Source organism: Oncorhynchus mykiss, chromosome 17 (genome assembly GCF_057628025.1).
Source record: "Oncorhynchus mykiss isolate SJ-2025 chromosome 17, ASM5762802v1, whole genome shotgun sequence".
NCBI classification, from domain to species: domain Eukaryota; kingdom Metazoa; phylum Chordata; class Actinopteri; order Salmoniformes; family Salmonidae; genus Oncorhynchus; species Oncorhynchus mykiss.
This window is the reverse complement of record NC_143038.1, coordinates 69,682,501-69,702,500: the sequence shown is the minus strand read 5'-3', so window position 1 is coordinate 69,702,500 and position 20,000 is coordinate 69,682,501. Positions and strand designations below refer to the sequence as shown.

Sequence of the window (20,000 nt, the reverse complement as noted above, 5' to 3'; positions counted from 1 at the left end):
GACTAAGAGTCAGAGACCACTACTCTAGACTGAGAGTTAGAGACCACTACTCTAGACTAAGAGTCAGAGACCACTACTCTAGACTGAGAGTTAGAGACCACTACTCTAGACTGAGAGTTAGAGACCACTACTCTAGACTGAGAGTTAGAGACCACTACTCTAGACTGAGTGTTAGAGACCACTACTCTAGACTGAGAGTAGAGACTGTTACTCTAGACTGAGATTAGAGACTGTTACTCTAGACTGAGAGTTAGAGACCACTACACTAGACTGAGAGTTAAAGACCACTACACTAGACTGAGAGTTAGAGACCACGACTCTAGACTGAGAGTTAGAGACCACTACTCTAGACTGAGAGTTAGATACCACTACTCTAGACTGAGAGTTAGAGACCACTACTCTAGACTGAGAGTAGAGACTGTTACTCTAGACTGAGAGTTAAAGACCACTACACTAGACTGAGAGTTAGAGACCACTACTCTAGGCTGAGAGTTAGAGACCACTACTCTAGACTGAGAGTTAGAGACCACTACTCTAGACTAAGAGTCAGAGACCACTACTCTAGACTGAGACTTAGAGACCGTTACTCTAGACTGAGAGTAGAGACCACTACACTAGACTGAGAGATAGAGACCACAAGTCTAGACTGAGAGTTAGAGACCACTACTCTAGACTGAGTGTTAGAGACCACTACTCTAGACTGAGAGTTAGAGACCACTCCCCTAGACTGAGAGTTCGAGACCATTACTCTAGACTGAGAGTTAGAGACCACTCCCCTAGACTGAGAGTTAGAGACCATTACTCTAGACAGAGTTAGAGACCACTACTCTAGACTGAGAGTTAGAGACCACTACTCTAGACTGAGAGTTAGAGACCACTACTCTAGACTGAGTGTTAGAGACCACTACTCTAGACTGAGAGTAGAGACTGTTACTCTAGACTGAGATTAGAGACTGTTACTCTAGACTGAGAGTTAGAGACCACTACTCTAGACTGAGAGTTAAAGACCACTACTCTAGACTGAGAGTTAGAGACCACTAGTCTAGACTAAGAGTCAGAGACCACTACTCTAGACTGAGAGTTAGAGACCACTACTCTAGACTGAGAGTAGAGACTGTTACTCTAGACTGAGATTAGAGACTGTTACTCTAGACTGAGAGATAGAGACCACAAGTCTAGACTGAGAGATAGAGACCACTACTCTAGACTGAGAGTTAAAGACCACTACTCTAGACTGAGAGTTAAAGACCACTACTCTAGACTGAGAGTTAGAGACCACTACTCTAGACTAAGAGTCAGAGACCACTACTCTAGACTGAGAGTTAGAGACCACTACTCTAGACTAAGAGTCAGAGACCACTACTCTAGACTGAGAGTTAGAGACCGTTACTCTAGACTGAGAGTAGAGACCACTACACTAGACTGAGAGATAGAGACCACAAGTCTAGACTGAGAGTTAGAGACCACTACTCTAGACTGAGTGTTAGAGACCACTACTCTAGACTGAGAGTTAGAGACCACTACTCTAGACTGAGAGTTAGAGACCACTCCCCTAGACTGAGAGTTCGAGACCATTACTCTAGACTGAGAGTTAGAGACCACTCCCCTAGACTGAGAGTTAGAGACCATTACTCTAGACAGAGTTAGAGACCACTACTCTAGACTGAGAGTTAGAGACCACTACTCTAGACTGAGTGTTAGAGACCACTACTCTAGACTGAGAGTAGAGACTGTTACTCTAGACTGAGATTAGAGACTGTTACTCTAGACTGAGAGTTAGAGACCACTACTCTAGACTGAGAGTTAAAGACCACTACTCTAGACTGAGAGTTAGAGACCACTAGTCTAGACTAAGAGTCAGAGACCACTACTCTAGACTGAGAGTTAGAGACCACTACTCTAGACTGAGAGTAGAGACTGTTACTCTAGACTGAGATTAGAGACTGTTACTCTAGACTGAGAGATAGAGACCACAAGTCTAGACTGAGAGATAGAGACCACTACTCTAGACTGAGAGTTAAAGACCACTACTCTAGACTGAGAGTTAAAGACCACTACTCTAGACTGAAAGTTGTCCCTATTCACGTGCACTAGCTTTTCCTGTCCCTATTCACGTGCACTAGCTTTTCCTGTCCCTATTCACGTGCACTAGCTTCTGCTGTCCCTATTCACGTGCACTAGCTGCTTCTGTCCCTATTCACGTGCACTAGCTTTTCCTGTCCCTATTCACGTGCACTAGCTTCTGCTGTCCCTATTCACGTGCACTAGCTGCTCCTGAACCTAACGTACTCACGTGCACTAGCTGCTCCTGTCCCTAACGTACTCACGTGCACTAGCTGCTCCTGCCTCTACTTTACTCACGTGCGCTAGCCTCTCCTGTCCCTAATGTACTCACGGCACTAGCTGCTCCTATCCCTAACGTACTCACGTGCACTAGCTGCTCCTGCGTGTCAAACTCCTTGCTGCAGCTCTCCCAGTGGCAGTTGGTCTCATAGATGACCTCTGGCTCCGGTTTCTCCTCCCTATCCAGATCCTCCCGGCAGTCCAGCAGACCCAGCAGAGGATCCTGGGTACAGGTCAAGAGGTCAGGGTTCAACAACACCAGGACGTTCATGGTACTCACATGGCATTACATCAAGTAATGTATGGGTGGGTAGCAGTTGTTAAAACACCATAACACACACACACACACACACACACACACAAACACACACACACACACACACACACACACACACACACACACACACACACACACACACACACACACACACACACACACACACACAGACACCATCTCTGTCTCTCACAATGACCATCTCTCACACAGAAATCGTTAGCAATATTATACTATGTTTAAAGTTGTGATTGAGTGTTGAGTATGTAGTGTTGTTATGTGTGTATTATGTGTGGTTGAGGGTGTGTGTTTGTGTGTGTCTGAGTGTGTAGTGTTACCCGTGGTTGTGTGTGGTGTGTAATTTGTTACCTGTGTGCCAGTGGAAGAAGGGCTGTCTCCCTCGGATCTCTCCTCCAGACACTTAATATTGATCCCATCCATCACATTGCCCAGTCCGGGTTCTGTCTTCAGCTACACAGCAACACAGACCAAGTCAGAATTACACTCTGTCACATCCATGGTACGTTAGAATGGCTGGTAAACACCATCACACTGGCCTGCACCGCCTCTCTCTACAGCTACACACCAACAAAAACATGTCAAGACTACTCAACTTACATACCGTGGTTGTTTTAGAATGTCTTTCTGTTTCTCAGTACGACTCTTGCCTTTATCAGGTTGGAGCCCGTAGCAGGCGTCTCAAGACAATCATAAATATTCTTACATGTCCATGTTTGGGTGGGTGGAGTCGGGGGTTGTGTGGGGGTATTCTGGTGGGAGGGGCGTGGCAGGGTCCCGGCGTGCATCCACCGTACATTGAGCCTTGTTGTCTGGACTGGTAGTTCATGGAGTTGGAGAGACCCATAGACGGACTGCCATACAGGAGACAAGACATATGGCTATTATAAACAGATCACAGTTACTGATAAACATTCAACTGAATGGGGGAATGATTATAAACAATTGAATCCTCTTGATGTCTATGGATATAACACTGCCCACGTAGAATAAAGCTGATGATACTTGATGAATTTCCAGATGACTCACATTTCAATACAAAGTGACTATGAAGCCAAAGAGTATGTCTATTATTGACTTCTATTGTGTTCCAGGTCTATGGGAAACGTTCTGAAGATCTGACCTCATGGCAACAACAGACTGTTGGGTCTGTAGTACAGTACAGTATAGTACAGTACAGTATAGTACAGCACAGTACAGTACAGTATAGTACAGTACAGTATAGTGCAGTATAGTACAGTACAGTACAGTACAGTATAGTACAGTACAGTATAGTACAGCACAGTACAGTACAGTATAGTACAGTACAGCACAGTACAGTACAGTATAGTACAGTACAGTATAGTACAGTACAGTATAGTGCAGTATAGTACAGTACAGTATAGTGCAGTATAGTACAGTACAGTATAGTACAGCACAGTACAGTATAGTGCAGTATAGTACAGTACAGTACAGTACAGTATAGTACAGTACAGTATAGTACAGCACAGTACAGTACAGTATAGTACAGTACAGTATAGTACAGTACAGTATAGTGCAGTATAGTACAGTACAGTATAGTACAGTACAGTATAGTACAGCACAGTACAGTACAGTATAGTACAGTACAGTATAGTACAGTACAGTATAGTGCAGTATAGTACAGTACAGTATAGTGCAGTATAGTACAGTACAGTATAGTACAGCACAGTACAGTATAGTGCAGTATAGTACAGTACAGTATAGTACAGCACAGTACAGTACAGTATAGTGTAGTACAGTACAGTATAGCACAGTATAGTACAGTATAGTACAGTACAGCATAGCACAGTACAGCACAGTACAGTACAATACAGTATAGCACAGTACAGTATAGTGTAACACAGTACAGTATAGTACAGTACAGTACAACAAAGTACAGTACAACAAAGTACAGTATAGTGTAATACAGTACAGTATAGTACAGTACAGTATAGTACAGTACAGTATAGTGCAGTATAGTACAGTACAGTATAGTACAGCACAGTACAGTATAGTGCAGTATAGTACAGTACAGTATAGTACAGCACAGTACAGTATAGTGTAGTACAGTACAGTATAGCACAGTATAGTACAGTATAGTACAGTACAGCATAGCACAGTACAGCACAGTACAGTACAATACAGTATAGCACAGTACAGTATAGTGTAATACAGTACAGAATAGTACAGTACAGTACAACAAAGTACAGTACAACAAAGTACAGTATAGTGTAATACAGTACAGTATAGTACAGCACAGTATAATACAGTACAGTATAGTACAGTACATTACAGTATAGCACAGTACAGTATAGTACAGTACAGCACAGTACAGTATAGTGTAATACAGCACAGTGTAGTACAGTACAGTACAACAAAGTACAGTACAACAAAGTACAGTATAGTGTAATAAGGTACAGTATAGCACAGTACAGTATAGTACAGTATAGTATAGTACAGCACAGTATAGTACAGTATAGTACAACAAAGTACAGTACAATACAGTACAGTACAGTATTGTATAGTACAGCATAGTGCAGCAGAGTATAGTACAGTATAGCACAGTATGGCATAGCACAGTATAGTATAGTGTACTATAGTTTAGTATAGTGTAAGGCTCTAACCTCATGGCACCAACAGACATATGTCCATAGGAGTTGGCTCCATTGGGTCTGTAGTATAGTACAGTACAGTATGGTATAGTACAGTATATTATAGTACAGTATAGTATAGGACAGTATAATATAGTATAGTATAGTATAGTACAGTATAGTATGGTGCAGTATAATATAGTATAGTACCGTAAAGTATAGTACAGTATAGTACAGTATAGTACAGTATAGTATAGTGCAGTATAGTATGGTACAGCACAATATAGTATAGTACAGTACGGTATAGTACAGTATAGTATAGTACAGTATAGCACAGTATAGTACAGTATAGTATAGTACAGTATAGTACAGTATAGTACAGTAGTGTATAGTACAGTATAGTACAGTATAGTATAGTACAGTATAGTATAGCACATTATAGTATGGTACAGTACAATATAGTATAGTACAGTATAGTATAGCACAGTATAGTATGGTACAGTACAATATAGTATAGTACAGTATAGTATAGTGCATTATAGTATGGTACAGTATAATATAGTATAGTATAGCACAGTACAGTATGGTATAGTACAGTATAGTACAGTATAATATAGTATAGCACATTATAGTATGGTACAGTATAATATAGTATAGTATAGCACAGTATAGTATGGTATAGTACATTATAGTATAGTACAGTATAGTATAGTACAGTGTACTATTGTTTAGTATAGTGTAAGGCTCTAACCTCATAGCACCAACAGACAGATGTCCATAGGAGGAGCCTCCATTTGGTCCACATCGTGAGTTGACAAATGCCACCAGTGAGTTAGGAGAGGTCCTGATGACCGTGTGGAGGTCCATGCTGGCGTCCGACAGAGGAGAGATGGACAGAGCACGCTTCTTACTCAGCTTCAGCATGGAGCGAGGCGTGGAGAACCGCGAACCTGAGGAAGAGAAAGGAGGGAGAGGGGTTGGGGGTAGAAAGGAGGAAGAAGGGGGGAGAGAGAGGAGTGGGGGATTGGGGGTTTGGGGGGAGACAGGAGAAAGGAGGGAGAGGGGTTGGGGGTAGAAAGGAGGAAGAAGGGGGAGAGAGAGGGGAGTGGGGGATTGGGGGAAACAGGGGAAAGGAGGGAGAGGGGTTGGGGGTAGAAAGGAGGAAGAAGGGGGGAGACAGAGGAGTGGGGGATTGGGGGTTTGGGGGGAGACAGGGGAAAGGAGGGAGAGGGGTTGGGGGTAGAAAGGAGCAAGTAGGGGGAGAGAGAGGAGTGGGGGATTGGGGGTTTGGGGGGAGACAGGAGAAAGGAGGGAGAGGGGTTGGGGGTAGAAAGGAGCAAGAAGGGGGGAGAGAGAGGAGTGGGGGATTGGGGGAAACAGGGGAAAGGAGGGAGAGGTGTTTGGGGTAGAAAGGAGCAAGAAGGGGGGAGAGAGAGGAGTGGGGGATTGGGGGTTTGGGGGAGACAGGAGAAAGGAGGAAGAGGGGTTGGGGGTAGAAAGGAGGAAGAAGGGGGGAGAGAGAGGAGTGGAGGAGTGGGGGATTGGGGGAGACAGGAGAAAGAAGCCAGGAGGGGGGAGAGAGGGGGTTGGGGAGTGGGGAACAGGGAGGGGGTAGAGAGGGGGAGGGACAGGTAGCAGAGAGAGAGGGGATTGCAACGGAAAACATTTTTAAACCAAATTTACAAGTCCAGGTTAGTCCCTCCCCGTTTCAGTCGTTTTTCTTCCATTTGGTGCCTAATGAACACCATGTTATTTTCTTACTGCCTCCCATGTGGTCTGATCCGTGGCCGTGGGGGAAGCCATAGTGGGATGACATGAGGTTGTTCTGACAGTAGGGGGAGCTGTTTCCACCTGGACAAACACACAGAAGGAGAATAATCACATTATTGCTGGCTTTAGGACATGGCCGTTCTGACTGCTTAAGGGACATGGCCGCTCTGACTGCTTTAGGGACATGGCCGTTCTGACTACTTTAGGACATGGCCATTCTGACTGCTTTAGGGACATGGCCGTTCTGATTGCTTTAGGGACATGGCCGTTCTGACTACTTTAGGGACATGGCCGTTCTGACTACTTTAGGACATGGCCGTTCTGACTACTTTAGGACATGGCCATTCTGACTACTTTAGGACATGGCCATTCTGACTACTTTAGGACATGGCCATTCTGACTACTTTAGGACATAGCCATTCTGACTACTTTAGGACATGGCCATTCTGACTACTTTAGGACATAGCCATTCTGACTACTTTAGGACATGGCCATTCTGACTACTTTAGGACATGGCCATTCTGACTGCTTTAGGACATGGCCATTCTGACTGCTTTAGGACATGGCCATTCTGACTGCTGTAGGACATGGCCATTCTGACTGCTGTAGGACATGGCCATTCTGACTACTTTAGGACATGGCCATTCTGACTGCTGTAGGACATGGCCATTCTGACTACTTTAGGACATGGCCATTCTGACTACTTTAGGACATGGCCATTCTGACTACTTTGGGACATGGCCATTCTGACTGCTTTAGGGACATGGCAATTCGTTCTTTCTCTCTCTCGGAGGACCTGAGCCCTAGGACCATGCCTCAGGACTACCTGGCCCGCTCCAGTTTCAACTGTTCTGCCTGCGGCTGTGGAATCCTGACCTGTTCACCGGATGTCCTACCTGTCCCAGACCTGCTGTTATCAACTCTCTAGAGACAGCAGGAGTGGTAGAGATACTCTGAATGATCGGATATGAAAAGCCAACTGACATTTACTCCTGAGGTGCTGACCTGTTGCACCCTCTACAACCACTGTGATTATTATTATTTGACCCTGCTGGTCATCTATGAACATTTGAACAACTTGGTCATGTTCTGTTATAAACTCCACCCGGCACAGCCAGAAGAAGACTGGCCACCCCTCAGAGCCTGGTTCCTCTCTAGGTTTCTTCCTAGGTTCTGGCCTTTCTAGGGAGTTTTTCCTAGCCACCGTGCTTCTACACCTGCATTGCATGCTGTTTGGGGTTTTAGGCTGGGTTTCTGTACAGCACTTTGGGACATCGGGTGATGTAAAAAGGGCTTCATAAATACATTTGATTGATTGATTTTAGTGACTAACATTGATGTTTAATATGAGGATTTTCGCATGAAATATCCTTATTCATTAAAAAAAAAAAACGGTCAATATGTATTTGTTGTCAATGTTTTCGGTGGCAGTTGTGAAAAATGTCAATAGCTGGACGAGTTGTAAGTAATTGAAAATAGTGCCATTGTTGATTCGATGCATTTTTCATTAATTAGTCTGTTTTCTCTTAAACCAAATGGGCCATCTATTAGAAACTCCTGGACAATATGGACACAGATATAATAAATTAATACTATATATGAATTTAAAAAAATAAATTATTCAAGTATAAATTACAAAAGCGACAATAGATTTGCCATAGATTTTCTGTTAATTACCAAAATTCCTGAAGATTTTGGTAACTTTGGTAAATTACCGGTAGCTCTGCAACCATGGGATTAATAAAGGACTGGCTCACCATCGGAGAACTGATTCATGCCACGGTGTCCCATCATGCTGTGCAGTGGGGGTGCCAGAGGGGGCCGCATATACTGGTCCATGGGGTTGACCCCAGAGTTAGGGTTGGTCCTGGGATTAGGGGTCATGGGGTTAGGGGTCATAGGGTTGTACATGTTCCTGCAGTCCAGAGGCTGGCCGTTGTGGAGTGGAGCACGGAGCGATGACACATCACTGTAGGGTGACCTTCCTGATGGAGTAAGACTAGACAAGCAGACAGACACACAGACACACAGAGACACGCAGTATACAGACACACAGAGACATACCGTATATAGACACACAGAGACATACAGTATATAGACACACAGTGACACACAGTACAGACACACAGAGACATACAGTATATAGACACACAGAGACACACACAGACACACAGAGACATACAGTATACAGACACACAGAGACACACAGTATACAGACACACAGTATACAGACACACATAGCGACACACAGAGACACACAGAGACATACAGTACACAGACACACAGACACACACAGTATATATACACACAGAGACACACACAGACACACAGTATACAGACACACAGAGACACAGACACACACAGTATACAGACACACAGAGACACAGACACACAGTATATAGACACACAGCGACACACAGAGACATACAGTATACAGACACACACAGTATATATACACACAGAGACACACACAGACACACAGTATACATACACACAGAGACACAGACACACACAGTATACAGACACACAGAGACATACATAGACACACAGATACAAACAGAGACACACCGATACACACAGATACACACAGAGACACACAGATACACACATAGACATGCAGAGACACACAGAGACAAACAGAGACACACAGAGACACACAGAGACACACAGAGACACACAGCGAGATAAAGATATCAGGACCAGACAGTGCAGTTATACAACCAACTACGAGAGAGGGAGAGGGCTAGAGAGAGAGTTAGAGGGATAGATAGAGAGAGGGACAGAGAGAGGTAGAGAGAGGGTGAAAGAGATAGAGGGAGAGGGCTAGAGAGAGAGTTAGAGGGATAGATAGAGAGAGGGACAGAGAGAGGTAGAGAGAGGGTGAAAGAGATAGAGGGAGAGAGGAGAGAGGGAGGTTACCCTGCACTCAGTCAGACAGAGAGGGAGAGAGGGAGGTTACCCTGCACTCCGTCAGACAGAGAGATGGAGAGAGGGGGTGAAAGGGACAAATGGGGAGGGAGACAGAGAGAGTGACATTGACCTCATCCCGTCAGTAGAGGATGCCTGGTTATTCTTTAAAAGTGCCTTCCTCACCATTTTAAATAAGCATGCTCCATTCAAAAAAATGTAGAACCAGGAACAGATACAGTCCTTGGTTCTCTCCAGGCCTGACTGCCCTCGACCAGCACAAAAACATCCTATGGCGTTCTGCATTAGCATCGAGCAGCCCCCGTGATATGCAACTTTTCAGGGAAGTTAGGAACAAATATACACAGGCAGTTAGGACAGCTAAGGTTAGCTTTTTCAAGCAGAAATGTACATCCTGAAGCACAAACTCAAAAAAGTTTGGGGACAAATCCATGGAGAATAAGAGCATCTCCTCCCAGCTGCCCACTGCACCGAGGCTAGGAAACACTGTTACTACCGATAAAGCCACTATCATTGAGAATTTCAATAACCATTTTTCTACAGCTGGCCATGCTTTCCACCTGGCTACCCCTACCCCGGTCAACTACCCGGCACCCCCCACAGCAACTCACCCAAGCCTCCCCCATTTCTCCTTCACCCAAATCCAGACAGCTGATGTTCTGAAAGAGCTGCAAAATCTGGACCCCTACAAATCAGCTGACTTGGGCCCTCTCTTTCTAAAATTATCTGCCAAAATTGTTGCAACACCTATTACTATCCTGTTTAACCTCTCTTTCTTATCGTCTGAGATTCACAAAGATTGGCAAGCTGCCGCGGTCATCCCCCTCTTCAAAGGGGGGGACACTCTAGACCCAAACTGCTACAGACCTATATCTATCCTACCCTGTCTTACTAAGGTCTTCGAAAGCCAAGTCAACAAACAGATCATTTCGACCATTTCGAATTCCACCGTACCTTCTCCGCTATGCAATCTGGTTTCTGTATACTGTATACTTCTGGCCCTTCTTTGGACACTGTGTTAACTAACCTCCAGATGAGCTTCAATGCCATACAACTATCCTTCCGTGGCCTCCAACTGCTCTTAAACGCAAGTAAAACTAAATACATGCTCTTCAACCGATCGCTGCCCGCACCTGCCCGTCGGTCCAGCATCACTACTCTGGACGGTTCTGACTCAAAATATGTGGACAACTACAAATACCTAGGTGTCTGGTTAGACTGTAAACTCTCCTTCCAGACTCACGTTAAACATCTCCAATCCAAAATTAAATCGAGAATCGGCTTCCTATTTCGCAAAAAATCATCCTTCACTCATGCTGCCAAGCATACCCTCGTAAAACTGACCATCCTACCGATCCTCGACTTCGGCGATGTCATTTACAAAATAGCCTCCAACACTCTACTCAACAAATTGGATGCAGTCTATCACAGTGCCATCCGTTTTGTCACCAAAGCCCCATATACTACCCACCACTGCGACCTGTACTCTCTCGTTGGCTGGCCCTCGCTTCATACTCGTCGCCAAACACACTGACTCCAGGTCATCTACAAGTCTCTGCTAGGTAAAGCCCCGCCTTATCTCAGCTCACTGGTCACTATAGCAGCACCCACACGTAGCACGCGCTCCAGCAGGTATATCTCACTGGTCATCCCCAAAGCCAATTTTCTCCTTTGGCCGCCTTTCCTTCCAGTTCTCTGCTGCCAATGACTAGAACGAACTGCAAAAATCACTGAAGCTGGAGACTCATATCTCCCTCAATAGCTTTAAGCACCAGCTGTCAGAGCAGCTCACAGATCACTGCGCCTGTACATAGCTCATCTGTAAATAGCCCATCCAACTACCTCATCCTCGTACTGTATTTATTTATTTATCTTTCTCCTTTGCACCCCAGTATCTCTACCTGCACATTCATCTTCTGCACATACTACCATTCCAGTGTTTAATTGCTATATTGAAATCACGTCGCCACCATGGCCTATTTATTGCCTTACCTCCCTTATCTTACCTCATTTGCACTCAATGTATAAAGATTTTTCTATTGTATTGTTGACTGTATGTTTGTTTTACTCCATGTGTAACTCTGTGTTGTTGTGTGTGTCGAACTGCTTTGCTTTAACTTGACCAGGTTGCAATTGTAAATGAGAACTTGTTCTCAACTAGCCTACCTGGTTAAATAAAGGTGAAATAAATAAAAAAATTAAAAAGATGCAGAGAGAAACAGAGGAAGAAATAACAGATAGTTTAACACTACGATGCTGTAACAACTACTTCTGAACAGTAAACAGCATGTTGGTTGCCTATCCAGCACAGGATTTCATCTACGCTTTTCATTCACCAGCAGGTGGCGCTGCACTCTTATTCAGAGTAATGTTGTTATAGAGCCATAAACACTAACTGTTTTTTCATTTAGAAACTGAACAGACCAGGGAAGCCTAGTAGCAATGTTCTTGTACATTTAACGTTTACTCTCTCTCTCCTCTGTCTCACTCTCTCTCTTCCTCTCTTTCTCCCTCTTTGTCTCTCACTCTCTCTCTCCCTTCCCTATCTCTATCTCCCTCTGCATTCTTCCCCCTCTCCTTCTCTCTCTCCCTCTCCACTCTTCCCCCTCTCCTTCTCTCTCTCTCTCTCTCTCCCTGCCTCCCCCCTCTCTCTCTCTCTCCCTGCCCCCCCTCTCTCTCTCTCCCTGCCCCCCCTCTCTCTGCCTCTCTCTCTCCCCCTCTCTCGCTCCCTCTCTCCCTCTCACTCTCTCTCTTCATTCATCCCTGTACCTTCTAAGTCTCCCTTTCAGCTCTCTAATTCTTTCTCTACGATGTGTATTCCTCCACGCAGGAGCTTAGGCTGCTCCTCTCTGTCTAATCTACTATGGTGGGTTTCCCCCTCCGTATCTCTCTGCCTCTCGCTTTCTCTCTCTGCCTCTCACTTTCTCTCTCTCTCAATTTCTCTCTCTCTCCCTCTCTCTTTATCCTGTCTTTCTCACCCCCTCCTCTCTCTCTGCCTATCTCTCTCCCCTTTCTCTCACTCTCTTTCCCTCCCTCAATTCTTTCACATTTCTCCCTCTGTTATTCTCACCCCATCTCCCTTCATTCCCCTTTCCTTCTCTCTCCCTATCTCTCTCTCACCCCCCCCCCCCCCCTCTCCCTCCCTCTAGCAGGGTAACCTGAGCAGAGTACAGGCGGGCGGTAAGGCGGGCAGTCATGCAGAGCTCAGCCGGGTCTGGCTGGCCTGTAATTAGCAGCTGTCAGAGAGAGAGAGAGAGAGAGAGAGACTGCCTCGCCCGCTCACCTCGCAACCTGGGTGGTATAGGGGGAGAGGAGGGGGAGGAAGGGGGAGGAGAGAGGGAGGGGGAGGAAAGAGGGGCAGAGCTCAGCTAACTCCTCCACAACAATTGCTCCAGGACCTGGCCTTTTAGGCTTTTAGCTACTCTGAAAATGCTGGTTGTCTCTGGACTAGACAAGTCATCAGATAATTTTTTATTGGGTTTGGAGAGACAAGAATGAATCATTCATGTCTGTCTGTTAGTGTCTTTATAGTATTTTGTGACAGACTGTTCAAAAAACTATTTAACATGATATTCCAACAGGTAGGAGAGGAGGAGTGGTTGTTGTTGTTGTTGTTGTTGTGTTGTCTTACCCTCTGGGCGGCTGGTTGGGTGTAGACTCATAATGATACAGCCTCTGATGTGGCTGCATGTCCACTGGCATTGGGGCTCTGCTCGGTTACAGGGCAGGACAAGACAGCCAGCAGCCTCTACGCCCTGAGGAGAGAAACACAATAAGAAGCACCGTTAGGAGACAGAACCACAATGAGAACTATTAGAATTCAGAATTAGAACCACCGTAAGGAAAACCGATAGGAAACACAATAAGAACTATTAGAATTCAGAATTAGAACCACCGTAAGAAAAACCGATAGGAAACACAATAAGAACTATTAGAATTCAGAATTAGAACCACCGTAAGGAAAACCGATAGGAAACACAATAAGAACTATTAGAATTCTTTATTAACTAGAAAAGTCCGTTAAGAACAAATTCGTATTTACAACGAAGGCCTACCAAACGGCAAAAGACCTGCTGTGAGGACAGGGGCCTGGGATTTAAATAAATAACATATAAATACCGGACAAAACACACATCACAATAAGAGAGACAACACAACACTACATAAAGAGAGACCTAATACAACAACATAGCAAGGCAGCAACACATGACAACACAGCATGGTAGCAACACAACATGACAACAACATGGTAGCAGCAAAACATGGTAGCAACACAAAACAGGGTACAAACATTATTGGACACAGACAACAGCACAAAGGGCAAGAAGGTAGAGACAACAATACATCACACAAAGCAGCCACAACTGTCAGTAAGAGTGTCCATGATTGAGTCTTTGAATGAAGTGGTTGAGATAAAACTGTCCAGTTTGAGTGTTTGTTGCAGCTCGTTCCAGTCGCTAGCTGCAGCGAACTGAAAAGAGAAGCGACCCAGGGATTTGTGTGCTTTGGGGACCTTTAACAGAATGTGACTGGCAGAATGGGTGTTGTTTGTGGAGGATGAGGGCTGGAGTAGATATCTCAGATAGGGGGGAGTGAGGCCAACAGGGTTTAATAAATAAGCATTAACCAGTGGGTCTTGCAATGGAGTGCAGTGATGTGTCCTATAAGTAGCATTGGTGGCAAATCTGATGGCCAATTGGTAAAGAACATCTAGCGGCTGAGAGCACCCTTACCTGCCGATCTATAAATGATGTCTCCGTAATCTAGCATGAGTAGGATGGTCATCTGAATCAGGGTTAGTTTGGCAGCTGGGGTGAAAGAGCAGCGATTACCAAGTCTAGATTTAACTTTAGCCTGCAGCTTTGATATGTGCAGAGAGAAGGACAGTGTACCGTCTAGCCATACTCCCAAGTACCTGTGTGAGGTGACTAGCTCAAGTTCTAAACCCTCAGATGTATTAATCACACCTGTGGGGAGAGGGGCAAACTTCTTACCAAACCACATGACCTTTGTTTTGGAGGTGTTCAGAACAAGTTTAAGGGTAGAGAAAGCTTGTTGGACAATAAGAAAGCGTTGTTGTAGAGCACTTAACACAAAATCCAGGGAGGGGCCAGCTGAGTATAAGACTGTATCATCTGCATATAAATGGATAAGAGAGCTTCCTACTGCCTGAGCTATGTTGTTGATGTAAATTGAGAAGAGCGTGGGGCCTAGAATTGAGCCTTGGGGTACTCCCTTGGTGACAGGCAGTGGCTGAGACAGCAGATGTTCTGACTTTATACACTGCACTCTTTGAGAGAGGTAGTTAGCAAACCAGGCCAAAGATCCCTCAGAGACACCAATACTCCTTAGCCGGCCCACAAGAATGGAATGGTCTACCGTATCAAAAGCTTTGGCCAAGTCAATAGCAGCACAACATTGTTTAGAATCAAGGGCAATGGTGACATCATTTAGGACCTTTAAGGTTGCAGTGACACATCCATAACCTGAGCGGCTAACAGACTGCATACCAGAGAAAATACTATAGACACCAAGAAAGCCAGTCAGTTGATTATTGTTATTAAGTTTTTCCAACACTTTTGATAATAAACAGGGCAAAATAGAAATAGGCCTATAACAGTTAGGATCAGCTTGATCTCCCCTTTAAATAAAGGATGAACCGTGGCTGCCTTCCAAGCAATGGGAACCTCCCCAGAAAGGAGAGACAGGTTAAAAAGGTTGGAGATAGGTTTGGCGATGATAGGGGCTGCAACCATAAAGAAGAAAGGGTCTAAACCATCTGACCCATTTTCAGGAGCTCCTCTAGCAGTGACTGCCTGGAGGAAGAAACTTTGTAGCGGTGCAGGGGAAAACGAGGAAGAAGCATCGGTGATAGTTGCATTAGAAGGGGTGGGAGATGAGGAAATGTTGGACGGGCAAGGAGGCATGGCTGAGTCAAATAGGAATCCTGACTTAATGAAGTGGTGATTAAAGAGCTCAGCCATGTGCTTCTTGTCAATAACAACCACATCATCAACATTAAGGGACATGGACAGCTGTGAGGAGGGTTTATTCTCCAGGTCTTTAACCGTTTTCCAGAACTTCTTGGGGTTAGACCCACAGAGAGAGAACTGCTCCTTAAAGTAACTAACTTTGACCTTCCAGACAGCCTGAGTGCACTTATTTCTCATTTGCCTGAACGATGGCCAGTCAGCCTGAGTATGTGTGTGCCGAGCCTTTCACCAAATGCAATTCTTGAGGTGGAGTAACTCTGAAAGGTCACGGTCGAACCAGGGGATGTACCTGTTTTAATTCTCATTTTATTTATGTGGGCGTTTGTTAAAAATACCAATGAAAATATTTAAAAAGAAGGTCCAAGCGTCTTCGACAGAGGGGATGAAGCTGGTTCTATACCATTTAACAGAGGCCAGTTCATGAAGGATGGCTTGCTCATTAAAGTTTTTTAGCAAGCGTCTATGACAAATCAGGACAGGTCGTTTCACTGAGCAGCCATTACGAACACAAGCTGTAAAAATTCAGACTTGATATGGGGGCCAGGAGAGAGCTTAGGGCAGGTAGGGTACAGGCCGGTGCTGATGGAGGACGATAGCACCCAGCAACAGTCAACAAAGAGCTATTTGAAAGTTGAATGCTTAAAACCAGCAAATCGAATTGTTTGGAGACAGACTTGGTGGAGACAACTGAGCACTGAAGGTGATCCTTGGTAAGGATTGCCACTCCCCCACCTTAGATCTGTCTTGCTGAAAAAGGTTATAACCAGAAAGGTTAACATCAGTATTCAAAACACTCTTCCTTAACCACGTCTCAGTAATGACCAACACATCTGGATTGGAGCTGTGAACACACACTTTCAATTGTTTCAGTTTAGGTAATAAGCTTCTAGTGCAGAAAACCCAGGCTTTTACGGGAGCAGAAATGAGTGAAGCAGATATCAGAGCACACTTCAGAATTGGGTCTATTAACAGTAGATGGGCAAGGGTGTACATAGACATTTCCAGATATCATCAACAGTAATACAATCAATGCATGGCAGAGGACAGGGAGAGCTCTGCAGTAGTGATTTATGACATCATTTGCGTAGACATGCTGAATCCCAAACCCATTTGTGTTGCGTGTACACGTGGGACAGTGTGTACACGAGGGACAGTATGTACACGAGGGACAGTGTGTGTTCACGAGGGACAGTATGTACACGAGGGACAGTGTGTGTACACGAGGGACAGTGTGTGTACACAAGGGACAGTGTGTGTTCACGAGGGACAGTATGTACACGAGGGACAGTGTGTGTACACGAGGGACAGTGTGTGTTCACGAGGGACAGTATATACACGAGGGACAGTGTGTGTACACGAGGGACAGTATGTACACGAGGGACAGTGTGTGTACACGAGGGACAGTATGTACACGAGGGACAGTGTGTGTACACAAGGGACAGTGTGTGTACAAGAGGGACAGTGTGTGTACACGAGGGACAGTATGTACATGAGGGACAGTGTGTGTACATGAGGGACAGTGTGTACACGAGGGACAGTGTGTGTACATGAGGGACAGTGTGTGTACACGAGGGACAGTGTGTGTACACGAGGGACAGTGTGTGTACACAAGGGACAGTATGTACACGAGGGACAGTGTGTGTACACAAGGGACAGTATGTACACGAGGGACAGTGTGTACATGAGGGACAGTGTGTGTACACAAGGGACAGTATGTACACGAGGGACAGTGTGTGTACACAAGGGACAGTATGTACACGAGGGACAGTGTGTACATGAGGGACAGTGTGTGTTCACGAGGGACAGTATGTACACGAGGGACAGTATGTACACGAGGGTCATGTGATCCTGCTGTTGATATGCCTGGACAGGGTCTGAGAGATTAGCCTGGCTTTAGAGACACAAACAATTTTTACTGCAGTAAGTTCTACACTGACTGACTGGCTGGCTGGCTGGCTGGCTGGCTGGCTGGCTGACTGGCTGGCTGGCTGGCTGACTGACTGACTGGCTGGCTCCAAACTGAAGACACAGGCCAAATACATGCAGCAATACACACTGTCAATGCTATGTGTCTAACCAGAAACAAGAGATCAATACACACTGATCGACAGATAATGGAGACACTTTTAGAGGAAATGTGTGTGTGTCTCTCTATGTGTGTGTGTGTGTGTGTGTGTGTGTGTGTGTGTGTGTGTGTAATTACAGAGCACCTTCTCTCATTACAAGCCCCCACATCACTCCAGGTACTATTAGTTACATCCTGCTGCAGCTTACGCTGTGGGCTCTGACAGGCACTTAGCACAGCAATTACTACAACATACACTATACAAACACACAACAGTATGTGGACACCCCTTCAAATTAGCGGATTCTTCAAAAGTATTTCAGCCACCCCCGTTGCTGACAGGTGTATAAAATCGAGCACACAGCCATGCAATCTCCATAGACAAACATTGGCAGTAGAATGGCCTTACTGAAGAGCTCAGTGACTTTCAGCCTGGCACCGCCATAGCAGGGCACCTTTCCAACACGTCAGTTCGTCACATTTCTGCCCTGGACAAGAACTGTTCTTCGGAAGCTTCATGAAATGGGTTTCCATGACCGAGGAGCCGCACACAAGCCTAAGATCAATGCCAAGTGTCGGCTGGAGTGGTGTAAAGATCGCCGCCTTTGGACTCTGGAGCAGTGGAAACACGTTCTCTGGAGTGATGAATCACTCTTCGCCATCTGGCAGTCCGATTGGACGAATCTGGGTTTGGCAGATGCCAGGAAAACGCTACCTGTCCCAATGCATAGTGCCAACTGTAAAGTTTGGTGGAGGAGGAATACTAGTCTGGGGCTGTTTTTCACAGTTCCGTCTAGCACCTTAGGTCCAGTGAAAGTCTGCACAGAGCCTTGACTTCAACTCCATCAAACAACTTTGGGATGAATTGATATGCCGACTGCGAGCCAGGCCTAATTGCCCAACATCAGCGCCAAACTCACTAATTCTCTTGTGGCTGAATGGAAGCAAGTCCCCGCAGCAATGTTCCAACATCTAGTGGAAAGCCTTCCCAGAAAAGTGGAGGCTGTTATAGCAGCAAAGGGTGGACCAACTCCATATTAATGCCCATGATTTTGGAATGAGATGTTCGACGAGCAGGTGTCCACATACTTTTGGTCATGTAGTGAATCGTGGTACTTCACTTTGCACACACAGAGAGAGGACACCAAACACAGAACACCCTACATATTACCTCACACACAGAGAGAGGACACCTCACACACAGAGAGAGGACACCAAACACACAGAGAGAGGACACCAAACACAGAACACCCAACATATTACCTCACACACAGAGAGAGGACACCAAACACACAGAGAGAGGACACCAAACACACAGAGAGAGGACACCAAACACACAGAGAGAGGACACCAAACACAGAACACCCAACATATTACCTCACACACAGAGAGAGGACATCTCACACACAGAGAGAGGACACCAAACACACAGAGGGAGGGCACCAAGCACAGAACACCCAACATATTACCTCACACACAGAAAGAGGACATCTCACACACAGAGAGAGGACACCAAACACACAGAGAGAGGACACCAAACACACAGAGAGAGGACACCAAACACACAGAGAGAGGACACCAAACACAGAACACCCAACATATTACTTCACACACAGAGAGAGGACATCTCACACACAGAGAGAGGACACCAAACACACAGAGGGAGGGCACCAAACACAGAACACCCAACATATTACCTCACACACAGAGAGAGGACATCTCACACACAGAGAGAGGACACCAAACACACAGAGAGAGGACACCAAGCACAGAACATCCTACAGAGAAACATGAATCCGCCATCACAAGAGAGACTGGTCCACAATTCTGTCGTTTCTAGTCTATTCAATCTTCCTACCAGTTACGTTCTATGATTCTAGAACATTCCACCAGGTAGCAGACGTACAGCCACATTCGCATAGATAAGTGGCTTAGGTATTCTGTCACAGAAGTGTTAGAGAACACAAGACATCTCCGAGAACAGATCAGGCCACACAGGCTGCCAAAACCTACATCGC

At 45.4% G+C, this 20,000-nt stretch overlaps 1 protein-coding gene across 1 annotated transcript in view; it reads right to left on the bottom strand.

The window, feature by feature from the left end:
* gli1 (GLI family zinc finger 1) overlaps positions 1-20,000 on the bottom strand; it is a 160,009-nt gene that overhangs the window by 24,979 nt on the left and 115,030 nt on the right. Inside the window, exons 2-8 of the mRNA XM_036950845.2 lie at positions 13,556-13,679; positions 8,754-8,995; positions 6,988-7,077; positions 5,978-6,176; positions 3,342-3,489; positions 2,987-3,088; positions 2,429-2,566 (exon numbers count right to left, since the gene is read on the bottom strand). Coding sequence (XP_036806740.2) covers positions 2,429-2,566; positions 2,987-3,088; positions 3,342-3,489; positions 5,978-6,176; positions 6,988-7,077; positions 8,754-8,995; positions 13,556-13,626 — 990 coding nt within the window. The 5' untranslated portion in view covers positions 13,627-13,679. The remainder of the gene's footprint in view (positions 1-2,428; positions 2,567-2,986; positions 3,089-3,341; positions 3,490-5,977; positions 6,177-6,987; positions 7,078-8,753; positions 8,996-13,555; positions 13,680-20,000) is intronic.